General features: G+C 36.3%; 1 protein-coding gene across 3 annotated transcripts; it reads right to left on the bottom strand.

Moving 5' to 3' along the window:
• Positions 1-1334: 1334 nt before the first annotated feature.
• Positions 1335-13707, bottom strand: LOC135653110 (serine/threonine-protein kinase CTR1-like). Of its 3 annotated transcripts, none has more exons than XM_065174605.1 (15): positions 12970-13707; positions 10990-11288; positions 10761-10902; positions 10109-10212; positions 8791-8999; positions 7594-7938; positions 7453-7493; positions 6406-6474; positions 5246-5346; positions 5055-5139; positions 4776-4874; positions 2341-2409; positions 2100-2231; positions 1805-1899; positions 1335-1720 (listed from the first exon to the last, which is right to left on the bottom strand). In XM_065174605.1, the coding sequence occupies exons 1-15, from the start codon at positions 13486-13488 to the stop codon at positions 1612-1614; spliced, it is 2418 nt and encodes an 805-aa protein (XP_065030677.1). In that variant the 5' UTR covers positions 13489-13707; the 3' UTR covers positions 1335-1611. The 3 variants fall into 3 exon arrangements, 1 of the variants encoding a protein (XP_065030677.1); XR_010502316.1 differs by lacking the exons at positions 1335-1720; positions 1805-1899 and adding exons at positions 3186-3302; positions 3419-3473 and having other exon boundaries at positions 2162-2231; XR_010502315.1 differs by lacking the exons at positions 1335-1720; positions 1805-1899 and adding an exon at positions 3186-3473 and having other exon boundaries at positions 2162-2231.
• Between the last annotated feature and the right edge of the window lie 1290 nt (positions 13708-14997).

The following is a 14997-nucleotide window of genomic DNA, read 5'->3' as shown; positions in this document are numbered from 1 at the left end:
TGTTTTGTATGTTTTTGCTTGAAAATTGTGAATATGAATAGTTTGCAAGGTTATAAAGCGATCGCTCACCAGAATATGTAAAACTGTCCAAAAATGGTCTAGTTTTCATGTGTCATGACCTGTTTACTATAGGCTTTAATGCGAAGAAAAACGTCAGGCACCTCAGCACCCAAAACCCCTTAGGTGGCACCTTGCTAGATGGGGATCTGGAATAGTGTTGAACATTGATTAGATTCACAAGTTCGTAAGTTAAACTTATGGAAACTTGCCAACGCCTGACACCCAATGAGCAATCATTTGTAAACTTGTGATTGTTTGTTTGCCTTCTAAAGTCCTTGTTTTCTTCTTTCTCTCTTGCACACCAAGTGTTTACTAAATTACTTGTAAACTGTTCTCTTCACGAGATGTTGAGATTTGTTTACTGTTTGTTTTTAAACTAATCAATTTGCTCTCTTACAAGTCAGCAAAGCGAGGTTACAACTAAGCTAACCCTTTCTAAATGAATAATACAAAAGTATCTCATAACTTAAGAAATTCTAGCTAGGCACGTGATAATATAGCCATGACATTGTTCATAAATGTTACGCTGACTTACTTCGTACATCATGATGATTACAATTCATATTTAGAAATAAAAATTAGGAAAACTAGCACATGCTAGTATATTCATAGAGTCCTTGAAGAGATCCAATTACGAAAACTAGCACATGCTAGTATATTCATATAGAGTCCTTGAAGAGATCCATTTAGTCAATCAAAGTAATTAGGCATTGTGGCATTGACACCCGAGCCTAGCATATGTCAATTATAAAAATATCAAAAAAATTATAATTTTAAATTTTGATACAATAATAATAATAATAAAATTATAAATCTTAACTATTTAAGATTAACTGCATGAATCTTTTATTGTTATTATGTAAAAAACTATATACTTAATTAAATTTAAAATACTTAAATTTTTATTTATAATTTTTATTAAATTATTTTTAGATTTTCCTTTACCTTTTATCATACCATTAACATTAATCATTTTATATCATTTTAAATATTTTTTTATCTTATTCTATATTAAAACGATACCTAATTATTCATGAATAAAAATATTTATTTTTTTATTTTTTCTATTAACTTCACACATCCTTCTCAACATTCTTATCTCATAACATACACTTTTTTTATATATTAATTTTTAACTACCCAATACTTAGATCATAGTTTTAAATTCTGATGCATCCTATAAATGAAAGATATACATGAGAACTTAGTGGTGAATGGTGATAAAAAGGAATCAATGCCACAACTATAAAATACACCCAGCAGGATATTCAAAATTAAACCAAAGTTCTATGCATGAACTATGTTGAAGAAAATTATGTGTACATTGTGATATCATCTAATCATTGGATGGACCAAGGACAAGAAAAGAGTTATATCTGTTGTTAAACATGAAATAGAATTGAACTTTAAACTAAAGAGTAAAGACGCTAATTCAAAATTTGTTGAATGCAAATGCAAGATCACCTGTAATTGATACAATTGAAGCAGACTTATGTACATGTAGGATCACAAAAAGTACACCAGCCGTTTCAAAAATATGCAACTAGCCTTCTATTTGGCACTCGGCATATCAGTATGTAATGGTTGAGGTGGCAGAGGCTTGAGCAGAGATTTTAAGGACTCCATGATACTAGAAAAAGCCGGTCTTTTCCATGGCTCACTGCAGTTCAACAGATCATTTAAGAACAGAAGCAGAATGAAGTATAAGAAGATTAATTGCCAAGGAATTGCACTGTCCACATACTTGGCCCAACAGGACTCAATTATAGCAGCCACCTGTGGATTTACATCACTTGGAATCTCAAGCCTTCTTCCTTTAAAACCAACCGCAGCAACCACCTGTCACATGACAATTTATTTCATATATTGGTAATTTTAATGATGGCACATCTATGTGTCTCAGCACATGTAGAAAAACAGACTTGTATTAAATAAATGCATTTGCTAATCGGCAAGACATTGACAAAGTTCAAATGATTCCAAATTCATCAAACTAAAGCCCTCTAATCGTCAATACCAATGGAATAAAAACAGCTAACCTGAGCAGGATTTAAATTACTCCATGGTTGTTGCAATGTCATAAACTCCCACAAAATCACGCCAAAGCTGTAAACATCAGACTTCTCATTTGATGGTTCATCTCGAAGTACTTCCGGTGCCATCCACTCAGGCTAATGTGAACAAAGACAATCAAAGTTGAAAACCAAAACAACTCAATTAACCTATTGTAAATCAGCCAAATGGATTCAGTTGAAAGCATGTACAACACGAGCAACTTACGGTTCCTGCAAGAGACTTAGATGAGAGAAATGTGTTTGCCTTCAGTCTTGAAAGACCAAAATCACAGACCTGCAGTTCAACAGAAAGCTATCACTGCAGTAGTGGTATACAGAAAAACTAGGTATATACAGTCAATTACAGTAGGATAAACCAAAAAGGAATCCGAGTTTGACAAATTGCATCTGCTTGACATGGCTGTAAAACAAAGAATATGAGATACTGACAGAGACAACCTGATAGATGACATGGCACGTATACAAAAATGAGCACATATATTTGCTATTTAATATTAGACCTTATGTAATATCGATGTTCTATGATCATCACACATGAAACTTTATAAGAATCATAACAACCATTTATACAATTAGCAAACATTTACAAAATACCTTAAACATGTATACATAATACCAGTCAAAAGTCAGAATCACATGTATATTGCCAATATTTGACATGTTTTGTAGCCCCTTAAAGATGATACAAGAGCCCTACAAGACACAACTCATTACTTTAGAGAGTAGATGATACAATTCGTCTTAACATGCTTCAAGTACCAACACATGGTGGAAAGTTGCCAACGTGTATAGGCATAACACTGATATGACAACCATTTTGCAGGATCTCTTAGTATGAAGCAATAAAAGTTTTAAGATAGAAATACCATCTTGGGAAGGAAAAAAGAGATGTCAACAAGCCATAAGCATTCATGACAGAGAATACTAAATAAATAATTTCGCAACTGGGTAAAGGCATAATTGTCTATTCTTTTTATCAATGCTAGACAGAGTTTATAGGTAAATTGTTCAAATAGTTTGTCAACACAGACACAGAGTTCAGCAGTCTACCTGTATCATGCACCCATTGGTGCAAATACACATCTTTTGCCAAATGCCAAAAAGGAACATCTATATATTGTTAGCTTCTACCAGCAGGCACATATTATACTGGCACATGAAGCAAGCCTGCAAAATTAAATCCTTCTATTTCAAGACCTTACACATTCAGATTTGCTGCTCTTACATTTTCTCCACTATCAATTTGATTCATTCTCACAGTTGGTTTTTGCAAGAGATCAAACCTGTTCGAAACTTATCAGAACTACAAGGCCTTTGGAACACCTTTCAGGAGGAAACCTACACCACATTCAGTAATTGATTCATCAAAGAAAGAAAAAAAGAAAAAAGGAGTACCCAGTGCACAAGGCTCCCACCAATACGGGGTCTGGAAAAGGTCAATACATGCAGCTTTACCGTTAAATATTTAAAGAATCTGTTTCCGTGACTCAAACCCTGGTCTCTCATGTCATAAAAGAGCAACCTTATCATTGTACCAAGGCTCGCTCTCATGAAAGAAAGAAATAATAAATCATTTTACCAATCAAGAGAGAACTTATTCTCTTTCTTTGTCAATTATCATCTTTTATAATGAACAGGGCTATACTATGTGTTGCAATTGCATATGATGATGCCAAAGACAAAACATTGCATCTCAGGAATGATAATACGGACTATAGTATGTGTTGCAATTGCATCTGATGATGCCAAAGACAAAATGTTGCATCTCTGGAATGATCATACTCTGTTATCGCTTGTTACAGTTCATTATATATCATCCAAGTAGGACTATTTGCCGGCTGGAAGGAGCTGCAACTTTGCAAACTTTTCTTCCACATATTAGCAGGAATGCAGATGTACATTGAAGATACCAAGCTAATGAATTAATTTTGTAAATTACAAACATAGCATCTCCGTGTCACAAAATAGCATGCATGTCGTAGTTGACCTCTACTGGATAACCTCATTCAGCAACAAAGAAGTAAGATCATAGAAGCTAATACAAATTAACAGAAACAATTTTGTTGATTGGAGCACAATAAGACCACATGAGAAATGGAAAGAAAGCTCAGGTCTGTGGTATCAAGTGAAGCTCTTAGAAATTTAGGGTAGTTAAAAGTTAAAATATCTCTAGGACATTAGCAACAAAGCGATTTGAAACTTGAGATCAAAGCATGGTTTGAAAAACCGCCAGGACCAGTACAAACCAGGTGATAAATAATGGTTCCATGGACAACCGGACCACAAACCAGCCCATTTCAAGCGTTTCAGGTCTGGTTTAGGGTTTTTAATTAAATGGTTAAAATTTCATAACCTCTCTCTATATATATCACCAACAAACACTTGAGCTAATTTCATAACCTCTCTCTCTCTCTCTCTTTCTCTCTCTCTCTCTATCCTATCCTCTTCCTCATCTTCTTTTTATTCTTCTGTGTTGGTATGTACCAGACTCATACCAGTCTGACCAATGACTGGCACCAGCTCTGGTACCAAAATTTTACACCATGAACAAAAGCATAACTAGAGCCATAGATGTTAATCAGCTTATAATAAGAAATAATTCTGCAACCAAAGTCCAAAATATGTGAATACAATTCTTACTTTCACTGTGTACTTTTTGTCAACGAGAAGATTTGGAGACTTCAAATCTCGATGAACGATAGGAGGATTGCGTTTGTGAAGATAATTCATTCCCTTTGCCTGGAAAAGCAAATACCCATTAATAAATATGTACCCTGCATCACTGCAAAAGATTATTAGATATAAAGTTACCAAAAAAGAAATGGCCTTAGCCTTTCTGATTGCTGTACTTTAAAAATTGTGCTACGCTAAATGCAACTTATGCAAAAAAACTGAAATCTAATTAGGTAAAAAGCATACCACATCAAATGCCATACTTAATCTGCGCCTCTCATCTAGAACTTCCCTTGCACCATTTCTATGCAAAAGCCGATACAAGCTGCCTCTGAAATTCATCAAAAGAACTTATATGTACTGACTTCACTGAGTAGTTTGATAGGTATGATTTTGTGAAATATATAAAAGCACAAGATGAAGAAAGAGGAAAATACCTTGACAAATATTCAGTGACAATAGATAGGTTCCGTGGCTCGGTAACAGCACCCATGAACAAAACTATATTAGGATGCCTTAGGCTTTTCATTATAGCAACCTAATGTAGAATAATACAATGATCCTGAATCTTAGGTGAAAGATAAAGAAAAAACATTCACATGCTGCAGTAGCATTCTTATGAAGCCCCAAAAAAAATATCTCAATGTACATGTCTATTGGCAATGGTGTTCGCGAACTTCCAGAAAAATGATATTTAACTTATTGCAAGTGATCAGCATCTTAACCCAAATGCAGACAGTCAATTGTATCAAGAGAATCTGATTATTCAACATGTCTAACTATTTAAACCCTTTTCTTATAGAGGGGAAAGGGACTTGCTTTTACACTTCCAGCACTATATCTACATATATTACTCCTCTAAACTTCTGATATCAGGAAAGTCCTTTGCTCTCACTGAAACTTTCTAAATTTCTGTCATGGTATGGCCATTTATCCAAGTCTAGAGGTTAAGCAGTTAGTTTTAGAACCTCGCAGCAGCAGTAGTAAGATACCATGTGTTCCTACATGCAACCTCATGATCAATTACATTTCTCTTGCTAGAGACAATATTGTTTTTCTCTAAGGTTTTGCCTTCTTTAACATATCTTGATAATGAGCTAAGCATTGAACAGTAATATGCCATAAACCCACTATATTCAGAGGTAACATTGATTTTTCTGTAACATATGCAGCAGAAAAGTACAGAGATCTGAGTTCAGTCAAATGATTGACTATAATGCTTAAACCAGATTCTAAAAGTCAAAAAAGGATGAAAACTGGAGCACAAGACTGCCCAGCTTATTTAATTAAATTCTTGATTCGAACTGTTGAATCAAAAGGATACATGTGAAAATCACATAGCCAGAACATGTAGTCTTAGCAGTTTATGTGATTAATGACTAAATTCCACCCAGAGACTTCATGCATAATGTACTCATGTTGGAATAATTGATCAAACAAATCATAACAACAACGGCCTGACCAGGTTATTAGGTAAGCTGATTACTATGACTTATCCTTTTGTAGTCAACAGGCAGCGATAAATTTTATAATTTTTTTAAAAAAATCAGTGTGACATTTATCCAGAGCAAACTGTTACATATTTACTTGAGCATACCTCTCTTAAGAACTCTTTTAAGCGCTCAGGATGGAGATCTTGTTCCATAAGTATCTTGACAGCAACATCCTACAGGTAAAAACTATTTCATAGCTTCAAAAGAAGAAATTCTGCTTTTAAATATTCTGAAATAAGATTTTTACGTTTAAAAGCACAAAATATAATGTCTTCAAAATTGAACATAAATTTCAACGTCCATGCTAGGTGACGGACATCACGGGTTAAGAACAGTATGGGGTCGGAATTGTGTGGCCTTCTGAATGTGCACCACCTAAAAGAACAAATTCTGCTTTTAAAGATTCTGCAATAAGATTTTAAGTTTAAAAACACAAAATTTAATGTCTTCAAAATTGAACATAAGTTCCATCATCTATGCTTCTAAACATGGTTTGCCGTACCGAACAGTACCGCCCGGTACGGGCAGTACGTACCGGTCCGAAAGACTTTCGGTACGCGGACCGCCTCTTACCGAGCACGGGTCGAAACGCCGGTACGGTACGGTACGGCGAACCTTGCTTCTAAATGTACACCACCTAAGCGTTGAGACATGAAGTACTTCTCTTAGGTAATTGCATGGATTCAGCAAGAGTCATTGAAGCATTGGTGGGAATAGAACCATTTTCACCTTTACTTTCGTAGTATAATTTAAAATTTTATTTTTCTGCAGTTTAAGTGATGCTGCTCAAGGCAGGAACACATTAGCATTGTTAAAGAGATTTGTAAAGCTAATCGTCGATCCAAATAGTTGCGGCAAGTACTGATGATTAATGATCACGTTACAATGGTAATGCTATGTTTGTCTGATAACCATAAAACCATAGGATGTTAAAGCAGCCACTCAATTTACAAATGATAAAGTATCAATATCCACAATAAACATCAATTATCAGTTGTTTATGGCAACAATTAAATTAAAGACTCCACAGACAATATGGCCTAACGTAGCTCATGTTTATGGAACCACTTATGCTGAACTTTGGAAACTGAAAAACAGAAAAGTTTCCTTTATATTAAGCATATAAAACAGTTGATAATCAAAGAACATACCGAACCATGCCATTCAGCACGATGGACAGTTCCAAAAGAACCTGAAAAATAATACAGTTACAAACGAAAACATACAATCTAGTTTCTGCATATGGAATGTGATCATAGAATATAGATAACCAGAAAATAATGTGCATTTACCTGCTCCAATCCTCTCCTTCAGGACCAGTTCACTCCATGGAATATTTAAGTCATCTATGGCAAGGCTTATCTCATTGTTAGGTCTATTATGGCCCTGTTTAGAATCCTTTATAAGCCTGAAATCCTTTTTATCAGCCTTTGGATCAGGAGGAATGATATGGAGAACATCTTTCTGCACAGCTTTTGATGGCACTGGCCGAGCAACCTTTTGAATGTGAGGCAGAGGTAGCTCACAAAGTTCAGTTCCAGTAGCTTCTAGTGGTGAAGATATCACCTCTACAGACTTCTCATCCAAAGGCCTAGAGGAAGATAAGTCCACAACATCTCCTTGAGCAACAACAGCACCTTAAATAGTACAACATGCAATTTCAGTTGATGCCCCTCACGATATTACTCGCAAGAAATTAGTTGTCATAAAAGCTCATGCTGTTCAATAGATAGTGATCAAAATGGTGACTATCACACAAGTAAATTAGCAGCACCATGACTTGTAGTGACCAAGGAACTCTTGAAATTACAATTTAAGCATTTAAATCCAGTCTAATAAACAACGAGAATCAACCACTGAATTCACAGTTAAAGACCTTTGTTCCAATCGTAGCTTTCAAAAGTAAACTTCAAGCATTACATGGATTTTCATTAAATTAAAGTTACAATGAATGGATTGATGTGATTATGCTCGAGTCCACCATAAAATTTTGTAATCAAAGCACCTGATGAATGGCAAGATTTGACTTCAAGTAACAAACAAGCAGTGATGGGCACTCCAATTGTGAGGGGACATATATTGTAATGTGTTAAATAGCTAATTCAACTACAATGGAATGCTTGGATTGCTAGGCACAATGGAATTCACACAAATGTACTACTCAATCCATTAAGCTTCAGTGTTTTCAGAAGAAAAAAAAGATGCATTAGGATAAAGAAGAAGAAATCTCAAGTGAAGAACGTTCAATACTGTACGGACAACACCCAAGCATCGTGACCATTTTAGATTCTCGAGGTTATTGAACAGTAGTCAAACAAATACTAAATGCATAAGCTCCAACAGTCCCATTGTTACCAGAGATTTGTTGGATAAACAATGTTAGGACATCTGGTTTTCAAGCAATCAATAAAAGCAACATGAACTGGTAGCAGAGTTAAAATACACTCATACATTCAAATCAATGTTTGTGTTATATTCATGGGAGTCACCTGCTGAAGCGTCATTGAAGAAGAGATTAAGTGATTGACAGTCCAGAAGATATTGCTTGGCCAAGGTTCTAAAATTCACAGTTACCTCGGTTGATTTGGCTTTTGGAGGACGCAAAGGTGAAGATATTGAAATGGAATAAGGTCCATTCAGCAAAGAATCAGGTTCACACAGATTTCCTGGGTTCCTAATCAAATCAACTAAATATTCCCTGCCAATAGAGAAATTTTATCAATCAGTTGGCTTATTGAATATCAGTCTAAGATCTGTGAAGGTTGCAGAGTTAGGCACTTAAACAATCTAGTAAATGCTGATACTAGTTGTCATGCAGCATGAACATGCTACAGTGTCTCAAATTAATATCAGTTACAAGAATATGAGTGTTTGACTGTCTACTAATGTCCATTTTATACAAGGAATTACAGATAATATGAGATAGTGCAGTGAGATCTAACTACTCTAAAGAATCATATAAATGGCAAAAAAAAAATAATAATAATAATACATTTGTGACCTGTCATGGACAATCTAGAGTAATAGAAGTTTTGATGAAATTTCAAGAGCTCGTGAACACCATGAAACATTGCAATTTTAGCCACTATATACTTCCTATTTGCACAAATAGACAATATAGTTTCGGTCCCCGATCATAAAACTTATAAAAAGAAAAGATTAGGAATATGAATCAGTAGCATAAGAGTGGCGTGGTCATAAAGGACTTGCAAATCAACAAAAATCTGAGTGAGAGATATGTTTATCATTTTAGTTGGCTACTAGAAACCTCAGAATCAGACTCTTAGGAAGTGATTGGTTATGCCATAAATAGTCTGACAATTAATGATCTTAATTCTCAACAGGATCCAGTATCTCACTCAGTCACTAGATATGGAAGGATATGTAAGGTGTCTTTATATCGGAATAAAGATGCCCTTTATGAGTCAGCCTATGTATTTAAGTGGCCACTGAAGCAATTTGAAGGAGATGCTCCAACACTATCAAGGTTACAGTTTCACTTGTATATTTCCCTTTATTTGCAACTCACTCAAATGCAAATTGTTGCTTTGTTGCACTATTCCATGCTGTATCTGGGCCAGTTGTGCAAAAGCAACTCAATTGCATTATGCTGTCGTCATACTGGTCTATTGAAATTGCAAAATTATACATCAAGAAATTCTATGAGGCCCCCATCCATGATCAGTGCTGCCATGCCACAGGCAAAGTACAGCACAATAAGTATAGGAAGTAATCATTCCACAGACCAAAACTCTCTAAAGTAACAGTTCATAATTAACATAATCACTTGGAAAATAGAGTCTGCACCTTTCAAGACCAAAGCGCACCAAACATGAGGAAGCATCACCAGTTTTGCAATATTTGCAGCCTTTGGCAACTCGACATGGCAAATTAATTGTGTCTGCCAACATCTACAGACACAAAAGAAAAACAACAAATTAGAAATTAAAATCATCCCAACAAAATCTTGTGACTCATATGAATTTATTAATAGCAGACGTTTAAGTTAACTTCATGCAATCAAACATACAAAAGGAACACAGAGCATTAGTCACCATTGAAAATGAGAAAACAAATGAAACATACGATGCTTGCTAAAATGATATGTTATGTTCTCAATTAGTCACACAACAAAATTAACTTAAATATGTTTTTGTTTGTGAACAATTAAGAATCACTTTGATAGAAAGCAAAATCAAGAAAGGTAGAGAACGACCTAAGAAAACTTTAATAAAAACTGTACATAAAGATTTAAATAATCTTAACTTAACAAAAGCTACGGTTTTTTATAGATCTCAATGGTGGTAAAAGTTGCATGTAGCTGATCCTAAATGGTTGGGACTTTGCGGCTTTGTTGTTATAACAAAATTAGCTTAAGTGAACCTAAGTTTAGACCTTTCAATTAAAAAGAACTTAATAAGCAAGATTACACAAAAACAATGGTGCCTTGCAAAATCACCTTAAAAAGCAATGCACGATGCCTGCAGAGACCAACTGATAGCTTCCCAATTGGAAGCACAACAGAACCTGAAGTAGCCTTGAGAGCCTCACTGCACTCTTTCCAGCGACGGAGAAGATCCTCTTCATTAAAAGCTGTACCTCTTGTGTAAAGCAAATACATACTCATTATCAAAGAAACAAAAGGATCATATTGGTCATCTACATGTAGGGTGCTGAGAGCAACTTACCCCATGTGGGAGCAGACAAGGCTTGCTAGCTGATCCACCATATCTTTCGGTGTGGCACAGCTGCATGAAAGGCCAGCTACCACGTTTTGTAACTGCCTTAGATCAGGATCATATTGTCTATCTACTAGAGCCACTTCAATCGATGAATCACAGGGGTGAACAGTTTTCAGTGACTCAACTGATGGAATCCGATTCTCTTCTTCCACATCAGCACATAGAGTCCATACAAATGGATCCATTCCCTGAATCAGATAAAAGCCATCCGGAATTTTGTCATGGTATGATAGGCATCCATTTACCTGATGAAAATAAAAAAAAAAGTAAGTACAGTGTCATGTACATGGATCAATATATTCACAGAATTAAAGAGTTTCTGGATTAGACATAAGGAGAGAATATTATTAATAAAAGTGAGCAGCAAGTAGTTATTAACAACTGGATACAGTGCACAAAAGGAAGAGACCTAAGCTATGTCATCAATAAACTAATAAATGGAGAATAACAACTTATAATATGTTTTTTATGGTACCAGCTGCCAGAGAAATCATGTGGATTACATTAATATTTCAAGTTCAAATTAATTGGTAATCCACCTTACATAAAATATTTGCAAAGAATATTTGTGGGAAAAAGAATAGAAATCTTTGATGGTAGTCAATATATGTCGGTTTATTTTCTCACTTGGAAAGTAACATCTGAGCAAATAATCATTTACAGGTTTTAGCAACTGAACAACAACAGAAGCATAAAGCTTGATAGTTATAAATTTATCATTTCCAAGGTCAAGCATGAGAATGCAACAGCAGCACCAAGAGGCCACTAGGCTGTGTGGTTTGTGTTTGTACAGACAATAAATGAGGACCCATATATGTAGGTCATTATGGATAATGGATAAAGGTTCATGAAGGATGACTACTAAAAATAATGTGCATGTATTTTCAAGAAGAGAAGAAAATGAAAGAATACTACCAATTGAGGATCCTCATGGAAAACCTTCTTCATCGTTCATGTTGGACGATTCTAACAGTGTACTAAACATGTTTGGTCTTTCATTGCTAAAGAGGAGAATTTTTGTGAATGATACTTGAATTAATTAACTAAATTCCAACTGGAGTATTCAAAGCAACAATGTATCCCGACGGATTAATCCCAATCCCACATCGAAAGTGGAAAGACTAAGATTGACTTAAAATGATCCAATAGGTATGCTAACTTGGCATATGCATTTTGGGCTATTGGTTCAAATTCAACAAAGTTAATATATCAATCATGGTTCACCTTATCGGTCTGTACTGATGGATCAACCAACTATCGATACAGTACGTACCGACTCATGACATATGGGGGTAAACCGATGTACTCCTTGTACTGGTCCCTTGTCGGATCGATATGTACCTAGGCGGTATTGCCGTGGTATAGCGAACCTTGATGTCAATTAACCTATGAGGTCGGACTGTGACAATTGGAATCATGGTCGAAAGATTCTCATGGTGAGAGGCAAAAGGCCCTAGGAAAGGATTATCCATAGATTAGACCGGAGGGCGTGTAACATTGTGGAGCCACCATTGTGCAACCTCACATGCACCATAAGGATGTGATGAATTACTATTGTTAATGAAATCATTACAAACTTGGAGCTCCAACTAGAAAAGTTCCAAATGATAAGAAATTGACTGCACATATGTCTCCATCAAATTCTTGGCCTTTAACAATCTTGATATACTATCAATCATATTAATCTGTGCTATTATTAAACATTGTCTAACAGATTTTGAAGAAGAAGTTGCATCCACGCGTTAATGTGATTCGTTGTGGTGAATGAACATGCCTTGGCAGCTTGGACTATGACAAACTAGCTTCCACTGGGTTCCGAAGTCAAAGTAACTAAACCGTTGAATCTAGTTATTCTGGCACCAAACGGAATCAGATTACGCGAAAAGAACAGAGGGGAGCAAAGAGATGGGGCGGTTATATACGAACCCAGAAGCGATGGGAGATGGTCGTGGGAGAGACGCGTTCCGGAAGCACTGTTTGATCCAAAGCGTCCAAGAAATTGGGGTCGTCCGCACACGCCGCCTCGGAGCAGAGCCGAAGCGCCAGGGCGAGCTGGAGCTGGTACGTCTCCTCGGCCTGCTGCGCCCAGCTCTTGGCCGACGACGACGACGACGCCTCCGCCACGGCACCGTCCTTCGTCCGGCCCTCGCCCCCTCCGGCAGACGTCAGGGCCGTCATGCGGCTGAAGGCGTCCGCGTCTACGGTCGCGGAGGAGATCGTGGCGGGCGCGTAGAAGTCCCCGCCGGAGAGGGAGCTCTCCCCGTAGCTGCTGCCGCTGGACTGCCGCTGCAGCGGCGCGACGGCGGGGGCGATCGACCAGTCGAAGGGGGAGGCGCGGGCGCGGGCCTTGTCGGTGGGCGGTGAGTCGAACTTGGGCGGCGGCGGAGAGTCGTCGGGGGACTGGCTGAGGAGCGAGTAGGTGGATCGCCTCCCGGCCATGTCCATCCCCAAAGGGTAAAGACGGGGATCGGAAGATTGGAGGCTGACTTCACTCGATTATATTCATCTTGTTGTTTTCAGTGGATTTGTTTGTCTCCGGGGGCGGTGGCGGAGGTTGGTAGGACCGGCGCCGAGGAGCTTCCGTCGATTCCGAGACCCGGAGGCTGGAGAGAGCCGATCGTCTCCGTCTACGCAAATCTCTCTCTCTCCCTCTCCCTGTCCCTCTCCGAGGGCCCCTTCTTTATTATTATTAGACAAAATTACAAATATATCCCTACAGGCCACTAAAGTTGAGTACACTTTAAGTTAGACTCGTACCATTTGAGAACGTATTGCAAGTATTAAAAACATTAATATTGACTGCAATTGATATTGCACACACAAAAAATGGTACCCATCATCTTATATAGATTATATAATCAGTCAAAAAAATACTTTTTTAAAAGATTTGAAACTCGATAATTTTTTTCATATTACTTATCTCCTTCCTGTAAAAGAATATATCGCTTGTATTAGGTAAGGCTTATGGATACTAAGTCAATTTTGATTTATGGGTTGCTGATAAAAAAAATTTTGAATGTAGAAATAAAATAGTATATAAAAATAATTTATATGATATTGATTTTATTATCATTATTTTTAAGTTAAAACAATAAGTATCATATCAATATATTAGAGCAAAATATATAATGTTAAATACATTGTTTAGTTGTTACTCTGGGAAGATAATTTTTCGTGTGGTGCCTTTTGTCCAGCGCCTTGGTATATTTTTTATCAGATCATTAACAAAATTAACTACTGTTATTATGTATACATAGTGTCATTGAATCAAGTATTAAGAATATTTTTGATGAATTAATTATAAATAGAAAACATCTACAGAGAAAAATACATATCTTCTGGTGCTTAAAATATATTTTTTATTATATTATAATTTAATTAATATTTTTTTCAAATATAAGCGATGAAGATGGACAATGATTCTAATATTTATAATAATCTGATAAGATTTTTTATCACGGAACGTAAAAATACTTCAAATAAAATTTTGAACTCTCGATTGGTTTGATATACAATCATCAAGCAAATATTTATGATATAAATATATTACATGAACATTTAGATTATCAAACTTTGTAAATTGATTTGTGTGAAAAAAATAATATATGTAAGGAAATTATTAAATTAAAAGTGTAGATGAGGCACGTGTTAATTTGACTAGGGACTGAACTTGATAATCAAGACGACAGACAAGGGTATAATCATCTCTACATAAGTTTTATGTTTATCGGTGTTCCTGATCCGTGATCGGAGACGATCAGGCATAACCTTTGGTAGCGTTGAATAGCGATCAAATCCATCTAGAGGATAAATTAGGGTCGACCGACGACGAGTCTACCTAACTTGGAAGGCCCGTCGAGCTCTGATTGTCAAGGTCGCTTCAAAATTAAGTGCCCAAATCAATGCGTGTCAAACCATGCCATAATGTCACGGACAAACTTTGAAACAGGATGT

Source organism: Musa acuminata, chromosome BXJ3-11 (genome assembly GCF_036884655.1).
Source record: "Musa acuminata AAA Group cultivar baxijiao chromosome BXJ3-11, Cavendish_Baxijiao_AAA, whole genome shotgun sequence".
NCBI lineage: Eukaryota > Viridiplantae > Streptophyta > Magnoliopsida > Zingiberales > Musaceae > Musa > Musa acuminata.
This window is presented reverse-complemented; position numbering and strand designations above follow the sequence as displayed.